Source organism: Monodelphis domestica, chromosome 4, assembly GCF_027887165.1.
Source record: "Monodelphis domestica isolate mMonDom1 chromosome 4, mMonDom1.pri, whole genome shotgun sequence".
In the NCBI taxonomy this organism is placed as follows: Eukaryota; Metazoa; Chordata; class Mammalia; order Didelphimorphia; family Didelphidae; genus Monodelphis; species Monodelphis domestica.
The window spans coordinates 328381906-328399451 of record NC_077230.1 but is presented as its reverse complement, the minus strand read 5'-3'; the positions used below and the strand labels follow the sequence as shown (position 1 = coordinate 328399451).

Here is a 17546-nt window from a genome sequence, read left to right as displayed (position 1 = left end):
TGTAAATGGCAAGAAGTTGCTTCCCTATGCTTTCCTCAACTGTAAAACAAGGGGGTTAGGTTAGACAACTTCTCCTTTAGGTCTAACATCAAATGGGTCTATAATTCCATGACTTTGGGCCCTGAAGACAGAAGCAAAGATATAAAGAGTAAAACTGAAGGCCAAGTGAAGGACGAAAGTGATCATTAACTGAATTGACTACAGTTTCTATAGTCAATTGCTAGTCATGCAATTACACCGAATGCTATAGCCATCATCTATTTTGCTCAGCCTCCCTCCTCATACTGCAGATGTGGAAACTGAGGCTCATAGAGGAAAAGTTACTTGTCAATGGCTATACAATTAGATAGTGACAGAACTTGTACCTGAGTTCACATCTCTTGAGTCTTAGTAAAATGTTTTTTTCCACTGCACTATGAAGTCTAGAGTTATATTGATTATGGAGAAAGGTAGCTTATAAGAATAAGATCTTATATGCTTTAAGTTTTACAAAATGCTTTACAATGTTTCATTTCATTCTTATAATAACCTTAGGAGGCGGGTAATGTATTAGACTCAGTTTTTACATATGAGGAAACAAGCTCAGAGACATAAAGTGAATTTACCCATGGCTAGTAACACAGCAGTGTCAGAGATGGGAGTTGAATTCAGTTCCCTCTTGGCTCCAAGACAAACGCTTTTTCCATCACATCGAATTGCCCCTCCTATGTCTCAAAACAATCCCATAATGGCTAGTCATCTAGGAATGGGCAGCTATTTTAATGGGATGTTTGGAAAGACGCACTGATCCTGAAACCGGAACTCAACAATTCCCAAGGTTCTTCCTTAAAATGCATTCACTCTAACCCTAGAGCTTCTGACTCACCCCCCAGGCATTTTATTTTGTGATCATTAAACTCTTGGGAGCCCTTAGTGTGACTAGTGGGTTCTCCATCCATAGTAACTAGGAGAAACATCTGTTTTGTATTATTCATAAGTCAGAACAATGAATTTTCAATAAATCATCTTTCCTAAATCAGATACATTCCACTTCACTGACGTGCATTCCTCATCAGGGTTTGTTCTGTGACTGGCTGGGCTTCTGTGCAACTGTGAACTGGTTTTCATGATAAGTGGAAAAAGCTTCTTATATTCTAGTTTATTTAACCTCCTTATGTGAAGAGCAAGGACTTCTCTGCAGGGGATTATGGAATTGCTACTGACTCACTCATCAGATAAGCAACAGCCCTTCCAAAGGTCAAGAAAGTGCTGGGGGCTCTCAAGCAGTCCTCAGATACTAAAATTCACAGAATTTCAGTGTACCACAAACTCGCCTAATCCAGCCCATACCTGACCCAGGACCTCCCTCCTCAACCTCTCTCACAAGTGGGATGCTTCTAATTAAACATCTTCATTATCAAATGAGATAGAATATGAACTACTTGGGGAAAGGGGCTATATGTTTGCCTTTATGATATCTTTATTTTTTAGCACTGTCAGTGACTGTCACATAAGTAAGTGTTCAATAAATGCCTTCTGGATTACTTGTCAAACACAATGAACATCTTAAAGTGCTACATGGAGAGCTCATAGCATTATGATAATGCCTAATAAGTTATTACTTAGTCTCCTTTAGATCATTGCAGTTAGGTGGCACAATAAATAAATCACTGGACCTGGAGTCGGGAAGATTTGAGTTCAAATCCAGCCTCAGGTACTACCTGTGTGACTTTAGGTAAATCACTTAACCCTGTTGGCCTCAGTTTCCTCATCTGTAAAATGAGCTAGAGAAGGAAATGGCAAACCACTCCAGTATCTTTACCAAATGAGATCAGAAAGAATAAGATATGACTGAAATGATGGAACAACAAAAGTCAAACTCAAATAGGAATGGGGGACACTAAAATGTTCATAAAGAATTCCTATGGGCCACATAGTGGCTTAGTTTTAAAGTGTTATATTACCTATGTTTTAATTGTATTTTTGTTTATTTTGTTAAATATTTCCCAATTACATCTTAATCTGCTTCAGACTACACTTGGAAGTGTTGTGGGCCACGTGCAGCCTGGGGACCCCATGTTTCTGATACCTTTGCTTAAGATCACCTTTAGTGATGGGAAATTCTCTATTACATTTGGACACCTTTAATCACTAGTTGATTTTCCCTTTTATTGAGCTAATATTTGCTTCTTTATAGCATCCATTTATTACTTGTCCTATCCTTGGAGGCCAAGTAGAACAACTCTGATATCCTTCTTCCATAAGACAACTATCAGGTCCATCATTCATCATCCTCTCTTAGGTTTTAGTTGTTTTTCAGTCATTTCTGACTCTGTTATTCCAACTGGGGTTTTCCTAGCAAAGATATTGGAGTCTTTGGCCATTTCCTTCTCCAGTTCATTTTATAGATGAGGAACTAAAGCAAACAGGGTAAAGTGACTTGTCCAGAGTCACTCAAATAGTAAGAGTCTGATGCCAGATTTAAATATAGGAAATATCTTCCTGACTTCAAGTCTGGCACTATTCACTTTGCCACTTAGTTTCCTCCTTCTCTTGGTTAAGCAACTCAATTTTTTTTAAGTAACTTTAGCATGGTTTCCTCAGCATCCTTGTAGTTCTCTACCCTCCCACTTGCCAAGTCCCATCCTAAAATGTGGTTTTCAAAATTGAACGCAAAACTCCATAGATAGTCTGACAAAAACAGAACACATCAGATCACTTATCTTCTTGTTGTGGACACTCTGGCTTTCTTGACACAGCTGAAGATAGATGAACATTTTTGGCTGTCATTTGATACTATTGATTCATATATGTGTATAATATTTCTCAGACTGCATTAATTCTCCAGACCTTTCCCTCACTGTGTGTTGCTATAAAACTCATGAATTTACCTTCTGAACACAAAAGGCCTTTATAATGATCTCATTAGATTATGAGCTCTTTGAGGGCAGGGGCTATCTTTTGCCTTTTTTTTTGTACTCTGAGTGTGTATTTAGTACAGTGCCTGACACATAGTAGATGCTTGATAAATATTTGCTGATTAATGATTGATCTCATACATTTTTAATTAGATTTGAACTATTACTCTAATCTGTTGAGATCCTTTTAGATCCCAATTTTGTCATCCTGTCACTTTTGGATTTGTGTCACTTGAAATTTTGATAGACATGATAACTGTAAAAAATAGACTTGATGAAGATGCAGTTATGTAACAGTTAAGATTTAGGGGAGACGGGGAGACTGAGGCATCTGAGGCAGAAATTAGTTTCTCTCTGCAAGGAGCATTATATTTTTTTAGAGGTTTATTGATCACATAGGCTGATGGGGATATCATTGGGGATATACACTCTAAATGATCACCCTAGTGTAAATATAAATAATATGGAAATAGGTCTTAATCAATGACACATGTAAAACCCAATGGAGTTGCTTATTGATTATGGGAGAGGGGTAGGAGGAGAGCAGGGAAAGAACATGAATAATGCAACCATGGAAAAACATTCTAAATTAATTAAATAAACTTAATTTTTAAAAATCTTTACCTTTTGTCTTAGAATCAATACTGAATATTAGTTCCAAGACAGAAGAATGGTAAGGACTAGGCAACTGGAGTTAAGTGCCTTGCTCAGAGTTACATAGCTGGGAAATGTCTGAGCACAACTTTGAATCCAGAACCTTTGAATCCAGAGCCTTTAGGACTGGCCCTCCATCCACAAGCCACCTACCTGCTCCATATGACTTATTCTTAATGATGTCCCGTCTGACTCTTACCCATACCGTCTTTCTTTTCACAAGGATAGCTCATAAGCCATCCATTTAAAAAGATAGTCTAGAATTTTGTTTAGTTTGAAGCTTTCATATTCTTCCTTTCTTGGGGAAATGGAGGAAATTGAAATATTTGTCCTTATCTAGCCCTAGGCTACCTTTTCAGTTTCATATGAATTTTTAAAGACCATTGAAAATGGCTCAACAAAAAATCATTGATCAAAATTGCTTACCTTATCAATGGAGGGGGAGGGAAAGGAGGGAGAGAATTTGGAACTCATAATTATAAAAATGAATGTTCAAAATAATTTTTATATATAATTAGGGAAAATAAAATATTTTTTAAATGATCAATTCTTTAATATTTGGGAATGCAGTAATTCTAGACCTAGTGCCTTTAACAAATTGGAGGTGGCTAAGTTCTCTCTTATGATTGCTTCTCTTATTTTGGGTTTCAACTCATTAAATATTTTATGCCATTTAATAATAACTCATCTTTATATTATGCTTCAAAGCATATGAATAAATTGGGATTTATTATGCTTTATTTATTTACAATATATTTCCTATCTTTTCCTACCTTGTAACGAAATGATTTCTATAACTCTTGTATGCTGATATCCAGGGCCTCAGGCCAGATCTCAAGTCCATCCACATTACCATTCTTTGTATATGTCCAAGTTTGTTAATTATTGACAATTATTATCCAGTTTTGACCTAGTTTATTCAAAGGAGGTATGTGGGTGGGGGAGAGCTCTTTCTATTACATCATCCTACCTCTCTTAGGTTGCTATTCTTTGCTAAGCCATGGAACCCCCACAATGCCTTTTGAAAGCTTCACTTCAAGGCATTTCATGGCATCTTATAGGAACTGATGGAAGATCTATCTCTTAGGTTTTTTTAACCAGGTCCATATCTGAATGTTAAATGGGTTTCCCATTTCTCTCTTATTCTATTTGACCCAGTAGTATGAGCTCTAGGACTGGTTCCAAGCATAGAGTCATAGAATTATACATTTAAGGCTGGAACATTGTAGGTCATCCAGTTTTAGATTCTCATTTTCCAGATGAGGAAACTGATATTCAGAGTGGTCATCATCATGTCCATAGTACTTGCCAATCACTTGAATCCCTTATCTTTTTTATTAATTCTACTACCTTATGCTGCCATCCTGCCTCATGAAACACATTAATTATGATTACTGATTAGCCGACATAAAGAGGTCATCTTAAAGCTGAAGGGAATCAAATAAAGGAGAGGTGAAATTCAGTGTAGCCTTGAGAGAACTTTGGGAAGTGGTAGGAAAAGCATAAGGATTTCTGGCCAGGGATGACAGTTTCAGGTTGTTGAGGTCTATGAAGCAACAAGGCAGAATGTTGTAATAGAAAGAATGTAGGATTAAGGACCATAAAATTCTGCATACCCTTTGACCCAGCAATACCATTACAAGGTCTATATTCCAAAGAGAACAAAGGTGGGGGGAAAGGATCTACTTGTACAAAAATACTTATAGCAGCTCATTTTGTGGTGGCAAAGAATTGGAAATGGAAGGGATGTCCATTAATTGGGAAATGGCCAAATAAATTGTGGAATATAATTGTAATGGAGTACAATTGCACCATAAGAAACGACAAACAGGACAATCATAAAAAGAAATCTAAAAAGACTTATATGTGAAGTAAAGTGATGTAAAGTGAAGTGAGAAGAGCCAGGAGAACATTGTATACAACAAAACTATAATAACAATAAAGTATGATGATCAACTGTGATCAACTATTATCAGAAATGTAAAGATCTAAGACAACTCCAAGAGACTCATAGTGAAAAAGCTATCCACCACCGTAGAAGGAACTGATGGAGTCTGAATGCAGATTGAAGCACACCATTTTTCATTTTATCTCCTTTATGAATTTCTTCTTGTATAAGCAAAATGTGGCTTCTTTCACAGCATGACAAATATGTACATAGATATTGCATGATAGCACAGGAGCACTTATAGGGCTCCTTTGAATGCAAAGGGCCAGGCAAGAAAAAAACCTATATCATATCACCTGCCATCCTGGGGAAGGGGGAAGAGAGGGAAGAAAGAAGAGAACATTGATCACAAAATGTCAGAAAATTATTATTAAAAATTGTATTGACGTGTAAAAAAAAAGAAAGAACATGGAATTTAGAGTCAGAAGACTTTTGAGTTCTGGCTCTGCCACTTCCTAACTGATGACACTTCCTAGTCACTTCACTGGTGAGCCCCAGTTTCCCCTATTGTAAAATATTAACATGGTCAATAATACTTGTATCATGAGGCGGTATGGAAACCCGGCTTACCTTGGGGTTAGGAAGATTTTGTTTTCAGATCCTTCTTCATACATAAGGTTCTGTGGCCCTGGGTAAGTCACTTGATTTTTTGCTACCCTAGATAACTCTCAGAGACTATATCTTTCAGAAGAGTTGTGAATCTGTACTGGTGGAGAGGATTTCCTTATTAGGAGCTCCCTATACCCATAAAATCTCATGTCCAGAAAAAAAGTCTTGTATTCCTTAAATTACTGAGTTGTTCTGAAGGTTAAATGAAAGGGTGCATGAGAAGTGCTTTACAGCAAATGAAAGTTATCATTACAAGAGTTTCATGAAAAGAAAATGTAGTATTTCTAAGGCAGAGACACCAAAGATAAACTCCCTTAACATTATGATTAGGACTTACCTTGTTAGGGGCAGAGGAAACTATTTACTTATCTGGTATAACTACTGTCCTGTTCTAGTGTTGGGGTCTCTTACTGGAATTCCCATTACAAACGTTTTAAAGGATGCTGGGGAAACAGGGCAATTTTCAGCTGAGGCTAACACACAGTCAAGTACATAGGCAGGGCCAGGGGAGGTTCTAAAACTGCCTGGATATTTCTGATTGAATTGCCCAGGGAGTCCAGGGGATAGAGTGCCAGCATTTTGTCAGACTGGAGAAGCCTGCATCCTAAAGTGGCAATGAAGACTGACAGGTGGCTGGCGCCTGTCAAAGAGAGGGATTCAGGAAGGAGGAAAAGGCCAATTCCCATCACTTTTAGGACTCCTTTCAATGCAAAGAGCCAATCAAGAAAAAAAAAACATTTGAGGGACAACACCTCATAAATCTTACAAGTCAAGAGCCCGGGTGGCTGCACATTAATATCACCTGGTCCCTCAAGTGGAGGTGGAAAATGCATGCTAATGTACCAGGACTCTTTCCAAAGTCATTTAATCAGGGGGGCACATTTCCTTCTTTCTCCTCCTCCATATAACAGTATTCACCTCCCTGTATCTTAGAGGAGACTTAGAAGGGGAGCATGATTTCCAAATTTCTAGGAACCTGAAAGACTGTTATATGAAAAAGGGATTGGACTTGTTCTCTTTGGTCTCAAAACAATGAGTAGAAGATAGAAAGAGGCAATCTCGATTTAAGGGAAATCTTCCTAACACCTGGAATTATCTGGAAGAAGATTGGGCCATCTCAGGAGGTGATTTTTTTCAAATTCACTGGAAATCTTCATGTGAAGGCCCCCAATCCACTTGCTAGGTACATTGTGAAAGAAATCCTCACTTAGGTAAGGATTGGATTAGATGACTTCTGGGGTCCTTTCAAATTCTGAGATTCTATGATTTACATAGAAACCAACCCAGACTGTCTGGAGGTGGGGTAGTTTTCCTTCTGGAAAGTGGGGTACCTCATTCTAGATTGGGAGTTCTTAAGCTGGTGTCTATGATCTTTTAAAAACATACTTTAATAACTGAATTTTAATATACTTGTCTTCCTTTGTAATCATGTCTTATTTCATGCATTTACAAACATTCTGAGAAAGGGTCATAGTCTTCACCAGATTGACAAAGGGGTCCATGACATAAAAAGGTTAAGAATTACTTCTCACAACAGAGGAGCCCCCGCGTCATAGAGTCATTATCTCTATACTGCTTCCAACTACCCCAGGTTTTTGCAGTGAACAAGCACATTTGGCTTGGTGCCTACAACCACTCAGGGTGAAGATTTAATTTCTAGACCACCCAGGGGGCCAGCATTTAGAGGCTCTTGCTTATGTACTGGTCCCAACCACTGTTGACATTAGGTTTGATTATATCTGAAAAGGAGAATACCCAGCACGTCCTGTTTCAAAAATGAGGTAAAAAAAAAGTGACCTGCTTACTTGTTAGTCACTGCTTGCATGAACTCATCAATCAACTCGTCATACTCTTTCCCCTTTACACGCTTGTGCTTCAGTCCAATATACAGAGGGTCTTTCAGCAGGGCCTAGAACAGACACAATTCTGCTTTCAGTGAATATATCAGGCAGGGGTTTCTACAGTCCCAGCAATTGTCTCTGGCCTCTTCATTCCCAGCTGCATCCAATATGGTCCTTCCTACCTGAGGATACTAAGGCTACTCAGCTGGAGGTTGAGTAGTTTTATGAGTTGTGAGTATGGAGTAGGAGCATGGTAGAGGATTGAGAACCTTAAAAGGAAGAAGAGGGCCTTAAATCTTGAAGTGATTCAGGGGGATTCCAGCTTAGTCAAGGTTTTACCATGTCTCTAACCCAACGCCCTAGGCACAGCACTTTGGACTTTGAGTTCATCGCAGTGCCCTTTTTGGGACCACTAACACTGCCTTGGGCAATTGTTCATAGGCTCAGAGGTCCACAAGTTTATAACTGGAAGGAATGTCGGAGGACATATAATCTAATTCCTTCATTTTGCAGATGAGGCAACTGAGGCCCACAGGAAGTCAACATCCAAAGTGATACTTGAACCCAGACTGACTCCAGAGGCAGAGCTTTTCTGTGACAACATACTGCTCCCTATGGCATGAAATAAATTCAGTTGTTTAGTCAGAGGAGTTGAGGATTTAGAGTTGGAAGGGACTTATGAGACCATATGATGTAACCTTATTTAACAGTTGAGAAAACTGAGGCACTGCCTAGTGGAGTAGCTTGACCAAGATTACACAGGTAGAAAAATCCCCTTACCAAAAGCCACTTGGCTTGTAACAATAGGCAGGAGCAAGGTTCTGGAGCAAGGTTGTATGGTTCTGTTCCCATAGAATGACATTTTATACCAAAGGTCATTCAGAAATAGTTATGGTTCACATGAAAACAAAGGGAAGGGGGGAGGAAGACCATTACTTTTTCCTCTTCAACAAATGTCACTACCTGTGTGAATTTTCAAGAAGTGCCTGAAATACCTATGATTAGCTATTTTAGCCAACTGACTGTTGGGAGATCTAGAGAGGTCAGAGGATGATAGATGTGTCCTCCTGATTAAAAAGACATTTGAGTATAGCCCATTATATATGTTTATATAACATTTGTGAACTTGTAAGAGTTGTTAAGTTAGAATATGGCTACTTATTTACTTCCTTGGGGGCCAGATGACTTCCAGATTATTAACAGAGAAGGGAATCAGCAGCCAAGCTAGGGAAGGTGTGAAATGTTTAATTGGACCCATCTGGTAACATCCTGCAACTTTTGTCCCCATCCTGCAAATGAAGGGAGGATGAAAGCTCTATCTCCACCCTCCCCCACTTTCCTGGGTAACAGCCTGAATTCCAGGTTGAGTCGTTAGGAGAAGTGAGAAGGGGCACCAGTTTTGCATCCAAGGAGAAAATGAATGGGTTTCTGTGCTGACAGGGAGGTTCATATATTAGATCCTTTCCAAAGACATCCTGTTTGCTATCTATTCATTCATTCAACAAACATTCAATTATCTACTGTGCGCACAGTTCTTTTTTGAAGTGTTTAGAGAGATATCTAAGTTTATGACTGACACAGTCCCCTACCCCAGTTGTGTTTACAGTATGTCACAAAGCACAGATAATTATAATCTTAACATTACATGATAATTGCATTATAGAGTTGCAAAACAAAATGCTATGTGACATCTGAAGAGGAAGAAGAAAAATAATGAGCATGAATTTGGACATGTTGTTTGAAATACTAAGAGGACATTCAGGAGGTATCCTGAAAATCAAATGGAGAAATGGGTCTAGAAATCACACAAGCTCACAGCTCAGGGCCAGAAGAATCAGAGGGCCTGATTTTCATTTCAAATTTTACTTCTGATATTTCCTAACTGGAGAGAGGACAGGAATCACTTAACCCCTCTGGGCTCTCATTTCCTACTCTATAAAATGAAGGAGTTAGGGTAGATTGCCTTCAAGTTTCCTTTCAGGAATAGATCTATGATCCCCTGATACAGAAATGAGAGTCACCAAATAGAGAAATTGTTGATGCAATGGGAGTAAATGAAATTGCTGAGGAGAAATACTAGAAGGCAAAGACAGTCAAGGACAAACCTTCGGGAGGCCATGTGGTAAACCTAGGTCTAGATGAAAATTACTTGACAATAAGGACGAGATAGCCCTAGAAACTATGCTGCCCATCTGTGGCTGGAACAAGGAAAGCTAAAGATAAGATTTCCAGGCTCTATGGCTTGAGTTCTATAATTTTCTAAATGATTTAAATTTGATCTCTTTCCTCTTAGTTAGTTTCCCTACATCTCTCCATCTCTCTCTCTCTCTCTCTCTCTCTCTCTCTCTCTCTCTCTCTCTCTCTCTCTCACTCATTCTCTCTCTGTCTCTGTCTCTCTCTCACTCATTCTGTCTGTCTGTCTGTCTGTCTGTCTATCTGTCTGTCTGTCTGTCTGTCTGTCTCTCTCTCTCTCTCTCTCTCTCTCTCTCTCTCTCTCTCTCTCTATATATATATATATATATATATATATATATATATATATATATATATAAAGGTGACCTTAAAGAGAAAGCCTCTATCAACAAAAGCAAAAATGACCTTCTTTGGAAAAAAGTTTCAGAGAGAGTTGACATCAAATTCATTTATTCATTCAACAAATATTTATAAAGCTCTATATGTAGTGTACTGTGTTAGGTACTAGTGGAAACACAATAACTTTGTTCAAGTATTTTAAGGGCAATCATTTCAAAGGCAAATTAGGATTTTTTCTTCTAAATACCAAAGACAACTCTAGAAACTATGGGTAGAATTTGTTAGGCAGCAGATTTTAACAGAATATGATGAAAAACATCACAATTGGAGCTGTCCAAAGTGAACTTCTTCAACAGATGGTGGATTCCCTAGCACAGCAGCTCTTGAAGGTGAAGTTGAAAAATCACTAAACAATGATATCATAGACGAGAGACCAGCTCAGATTGGAACAATTAATCTGTGAAATCCCTTATAATTCTGGGATTCTATAATTTTAATATAAAGATTGACAGTTCCTACACTCAAAGAGGCTGTTTTCTAGGAATGAGAAACATATATACAGATAACTGGGACTTAGACAATTTTTGATTTCATTAGTATAAGAATCTCCTGGGTGAGGAAACTTTCTTTACTGATGTAGGTCAGCCTCTTCTCTGTAAATTATAGTGTTATGAAGTGGTCTAGAGCACTGAGAGGTTTCATGACTTTTTCAGGGTTTCATAGTCAATGTATTAGAATCAGGATTTGAACCTAAGCTTTCCTGGTTTTGAATATATTACACTGCCTATATAATAAAAATTGTTGTTCAGTCATTTCAGTCCTGTCTGATTCTTTGTGACCCCATTTGGAGTTTTCTCGGCAAAGATACAGAGTGATTTGCCATTTCCTTCTTCAACTCATTTTACAGGTGAGGAAACTGAAAATTAGTCTATGATAAATGCTTAAAGAAATATAAATTGCAAGGAAATCTTTCCTTATATCAAGCCTAAATTTTCTCTGAGTAAATTCTATCTGTTATTCCTAGTTCCATCTTCTGGAATGAAATAGAACAAATGCAATTAATTCCTTTTCAGCATGATAACCTTTAAGTGTTCTATGCAAAGGCATCTATGCATTTACCCAAGTTGTTACTTGGGAAAAAAAAGCCAAACAACACAGATCCCTGGGAGATAGCACTGCAGATCCCTTACATTGAAACATTAGTGACAACTCTTTGTGTCTGGCCATTGAACCAGTTCTGAATCCATATATTTGTCCGATTACCTCACCCATATCTCTTCACATTTTCCACAAGAATTATCTATCTTATTTCCCTTCTCTAACAGTTTATTAACGTAAACCTAAAAATGAAATAAAGTTGGTTTGGCATGACTTGTTCTGGTTGGCATCATATTAGCTCATCTCAAGCACCAACTCTTTTTCAAGTTGTTCACTAGCCACTCTTTTCATAGCACATTCTCAGTTTTCCCTAGTAATAAATCTCATTGCTTTATTATTAAATTATAATAAAAAAACAATAAAATAAAACAAAATAAAATTGAGCAAGATCTGCTTTCTCTCCATTGTCAATTATCATTGTCCCATTCATCCCAATCAGCAGTCCTATCCTTTCTATAAGCCTTCTTCTTTCCTTAAACATAGGTAAAAAGAAAAGATTTTTTAAAATCCTCATTACCTTTACTCACCAAACTCACATCATTCTGAGTTTATTTATAGCTGACTCTATTTGTGTAGGATTGCAATGCTTTTACACATCATCTGTTGACTTCTCTTGCTTCCCTTTTCTGTACATGTATTTTCAAAACATATTGGCCAGTTAATTACTTGTGTATCTACATTTGTTTCTTTAGACAATTCACTTTTAAAATCCTCACTGTTTCTCTTTTTAGCGTTTTCAATATTTCATTCTTAAAAGCTTCCCATTCCTTCAATACTACCTTCCCTTATGGAATTTTAATCCATGGGATCGCTTGTTCCTTCTGTCAATGGTTTGAAACACGCTCTTCAGAACTCTAGAGTACATGTTCAGAGTATTCTTGATTTTTGTGTTTTTCTTCACTATAAATTAGAATTTGGAGGGGCCAGTTCCTGATTCTCAATACTTTAGGCAGAAACATTTTCACCAGATTTTCTTAGATATATTCTATCCCCAGACAGGAGACTATCATTCATTTGTTTTAAACCATGGTCCAGAAGTCTAAATTCTATTGTCTAATACCAACTTCTTAATCAAATGTTCATTTGTAACAAATGTCCATGTTTCAGAAGCCTTTGCCTTCTGCCAGTAAATACTGATAAAAACACTAGTTATTCCTTTTAAGGTCTTTAGGTCTCTTGCTCAAGACTTCATAATCTTAACAATCTTAACATAATCTTAACAAGGTTCCATTGGCAATATCACTTACTCCCATGTGAATCATCAGAAGTAGGTAGTATTCATACACTTTGACAAGTCTTGGGAAGTTCTCTGTCTCTGATATATGTCTGGGGAAGACTGTGTACCTTTCTATTGTTAGTGGTTTGACAAACATTGTCTCAGAATCTCTTAACAGGAAGATGCCAGTCATCATTACTTATCTCTCCTTCCTCTGACCTTCATTGGTCCTGAAAACACCGGTGAAGTCACATCAATGTTCCTTGGAGGACAAGCAGCTGCTTCCTTAGGGTTTAGTTCCCTTCTCTTTGAAAATACTCACAGATTTGTTTATTAACTCCAAGTGTTCATTAGTCTTTCCCCTTTTCTTCTGTGTAAAACTTTCCTACCCTCCAACCCCCCAATATGTCAAGATTCACTTCCCCCTCTTTGGATTATTTTTCTTTTTGGTTTTTACATCAAAGTCCTTCTACCATTGCTTTAAGTAACACTTCTTTCATTATCTGGATAGTAGAACAATATTCCCCCAAGTACTTTACCTTCTTTTCTTGGAGGGAAACTAACCTGAACTTCAAGAATAGTTAATTATCTCATTTTTTATCTTTTCCATGTTCTCACTCACCTACTGTAACTAAAATTAGTAACCAGAAACATATACTGAAAGTGGGCAATCAAGGTCAAGTTAAAGTTATAGGGACATATTAAGGGTAACATGTCAATCATAACTATAGCCCTTTGATATACAAGTGTCAGAGCCAAGAAACACAAGGTATAGCAGGTTAAAGACTTAATTCCTTTTACAGTGGATGCTACACTCTATCTCTGTAATCATCATCCAGTGAAGCTCTTCCTTCTTCTCTTTTTCTGTTTCTTCAGTTCCTGTTCATTGTTTCTCCAGTGAACTGTTGAAGCCATCTGCTGGAGATGTTGGTGACTGCCAAGGCTTCTTATTCATGCAATTGTGGGGGTAAAGGGGTTGGACAGTGTTACTGCTCTTTTGTGAAACTGACCTAGATCAACATGCCTCTGAGAGTAATCAATACATATTTCAGCTCTAGGGTTAAATACCTTTTCATTTTTTTGACAGCTATCAAGAGCTTGACTATTCTTTATTTATACCTTTCTCCCTATATCTAGGGAAAGTCCCCTAAATCTTTCAATCACAGGCAAATTAGAGGGACTGAATTCTGTCCATTACCATTATGTCCAAGCAGGGGAGAGGTGGAGCTGGCAAATATTTCCCTGCATTGTGATAAAGGTCTCTTTCTCCCTTATAGCTACATGGCATCAATTTTGAGAGGAAGCATGGTAATGTGAAAAGAACAAATGTCTTAGAGGCAAGAGACTGAATCCAAGTCTTGGATCTATCACCAAGCAAGTGTATGAACAATCTTTTAATATATTTGGCAGTTTTCTTGTCTATAGAATAAAGAGATGATTTAAAAAAATATAGAACTCACTATTTTCTTTCCCTAGTCAATAAATTCCAGTGGCTCCCTATTGTCGTTAAGATAAAGGATAAAACATAAATTAAAGTCCTTCATAGGTTGGTCTCAGTCTATATCTCCAGTCTTATAATACATGATTTCTCTTCTTGTATTCTTTAGTCCTGACAAAATGGCCTCTCTGTGCCTCATAAATGACACTCCATATCTCACTTATGTGCCTTTTTTGCACTGCCTGCTTCTGATGCCTGGAATGTACTCCCCCTCTTCACCTGGAGAGTAAAGAATATTACCCTGTATTTAACTGACATATTTGTTCTCTGTAGATTTATACATCTATATTTTAGAATGCATACTCTCTTCACTTGGAGGTTAAAGACTATTACCTTGTACTATCTTATATTTACTCTTTATATACTTATACATCTATATTCTGTCAAGGATAATTTCATATTCTATATTTGTACTCTCACTACCTAGCATAGTTACTGCAATTTAGGTGCCCATGGATAGAGAAATGGGCCTAGAATCAGGAAGACTCATCTTCATGAGTTCAAATCTGGCCTAAGACACTAGCTGTGTGGACTTGGGCAAATCATTTAACTCTGTTTGCCTCAGTTTTCTCATCTATAAAATGAGCTGGAAACTGTAACATAGTTGGCATTTAATAAATGTCAATTGGTTGTTGAGGTAAGATATTGAAAGAGCTAATGCCTAACATAGTGTGTGGCATACAGGAGAGTTAGATTTCGAGATTTCCCATTGATTGATTGGTTGATTCTATGATTCTAAAAGTCACATACATAATTTGTGGCAGAGCTAGAACTCAAGTTCAGGTCTTGACTCCCAGTCTAGGGCTCTTTTCTCCTTACTTAATGACCTTTAATCTAAGGCCAATTTAACCTAATCCAACATGAATTATTACTATGTGTGAGGCACTGAGACAAGTCTGAGAGAAAACTCTATGATTTTGTAATAGTAAGCTATGCCTGCTTTTAAAAAGAAGGTCAAAGTCCACCTTCTGTTCTGTGACAGTTTTAAAAACATCAAGAATCCTCTCTCAATCCCTCCTCTCTTACTGCCCCAGGTTTCTTGGGTTTCTTTCACTGCTATTTCCTTAAGATTTTTCTTGGCAAAAAAAAAAGTCTTCAAATCAAAATGGTTCTCCCAATCCCCACTTTACCTCACTCGCCAGATCAGAATGTGGTGGATTTAAGCTGGGAAACGAATGGACCTCCTGGTCTAGAAAAATATTTATCAAACATAGCAACAAGCACACCAACATTTCTCATTTGGAGACAGGTTCTTAAGCCCAGGGATCACTGTGAGTGAGTAGAGCTCATGTGGTAGACACAGAGATAGGATATTTGAGGCAAGTTCTTTTTTTCCTTCTATATGGCAGAGAGTAATTGTGGTTTATCTCCTCTCCTCTCCCCTAAACTCAGTTCTAGGCAAGGATAAAGGAATTCTGGGAAGGCAGATAATGCATCTTTATGAGCCAAAGCTCTGGGGGTGGGGGCATTGGCAAATGATATTGGGGAAGCAATCACTGGTGACTAATATTGGGAATATACTGGAATTAAGGCTTGAGCTGATACTACAAAAAATTGAAAAATACTACAGTCCTTCTGGAGTACTGCTAGATGAAGCCAGGAGAAAGAGATAAGCAGCAGATCTCTGGGAACCTGAATTGCTAGCAGATACCTTGGTTGGGATAGTAAGTACAGTGTTAATACATATAGGACCTTGTCTGGGAGAAATGTTGGGTCCTTTGCATTTGCAAAGACCTGTTAGAGAAATCTCCACTCAGAATTTCAGTTATTAGATTTTTCATTTTTAGGATCCACTGGGGGGAATTGTTATTTTTTCTTTTTATTTCAGGGTAAAAATGTACAGCAATAATTTTTTCCACTTTATTTCCTTTAAGTCAGACCAGTTCCTTTTGAAGATGACTTTTGAGATTAAGTTCTGATCCCTGCTGTATTACTGAATACTTTAAGTAACTCTATTGGGGTAAACTCATCCCACCCATACTGTCATTGGCCCACTGAGTTCCCAGAGGGGTGGCAGTTACTATCCTCAGGGGTCTAAGGGTAACTCCATGGGTGCCTCTCCTCTCACCCACTAGCTTACAAGCCCCCAGTAATGTACTTGCCCTTAACAATCAGCTAGAGTATTCAAGTAGATCTTTAGCAAAAGCACTTATTCAAATAGCATAGCAAGAACAGTAATTACAAATAAAATTTCCAAATACCAATGGCTTACTTTCTCACAAACATGCCTAGAGTCTAAGAAGAGTCAAGAGTAGGTAGGAATCCAAAGTACAGTAGTAAGTATGCATACATGTCTTAAGGCAACTCATACCTCAGAAACTGCAGTTTGATGTCTCTTCACTCTCTAGAGAGTCCTTGCATAGTTTATCAGTTTCTCCCCTGTTTAGCAAGGCTGGCTCATCCCAAGTCATGGTTTCTCTGCTGGACTGATATCTGAGCTTGATTCTCCCAAGGCCTTATGTCTCATATGTATGGACCTATCTGCTGCTGGGTTGGGTTGAGCAGGTCACTCAGTGCTTTTACTGACTCTTCACCAGGTTTCTGGATTAGCCTGGGCTGGCTGCTCCATGCTCAATAATGCTGGGGAGGTGATGAGGGGAATGGCTACCAGATGATGCTGGGCAGGCTGCTCTGCCACTAGTTAGGACCAACATAGATCAATGCCCTGGGCTCATTCATCAAGAGCAGTTAAAGTTTTTGTCCACTGCTAGCCACTAGCTAGACCAAAGGGTACTTAGCCATCTTCAGCTTCAGTGTTACAGGGATCTTTTCAGCAATAGTCATAGCTGAGCTGGACAGCACACTTAAATTTAATCTTCAGAATTTGTATTTTTTCCCATTGTTTTCTAAGTCTAGAAATCAACCAAATCATAAATGAAGCCCTGATTTGCCTCATTTGCCAATTACCAAAGTGTAAATGTTCACAATTTAACAACAAACTCTCTGGAGTTGGGCAAGCTAGCTCCAGTACATCCCCAGCTATAGTTCTACAGATCTTTTAGCTAAATCAACAGCCCTTAGCTTAGGATCAAGAGAAATTTCTTCCCTTAGAAACTTGGGAGGTGAACCTTTTCTGAGTTTGAGTGCCCAGAGGTTAAATTCAAACTGTCAGTGAGCATTGGGATTACAGGAGAGTGTTGAGGGAGAAAGTGCTTGCTTTGGGACCCTGGACCAAGGAGTGGGGTCTGAAAAA

At 38.1% G+C, this 17546-nt stretch overlaps 1 protein-coding gene across 1 annotated transcript in view; it reads right to left on the bottom strand.

Moving 5' to 3' along the window:
- Nucleotides 1-17546, bottom strand: part of ME3 (malic enzyme 3) — a 309466-nt gene that overhangs the window by 67826 nt on the left and 224094 nt on the right. The window contains exon 7 of the mRNA XM_007490831.3: nucleotides 7914-8017. Within this exon, the coding sequence (XP_007490893.1) occupies nucleotides 7914-8017 (104 nt within the window). The remainder of the gene's footprint in view (nucleotides 1-7913; nucleotides 8018-17546) is intronic.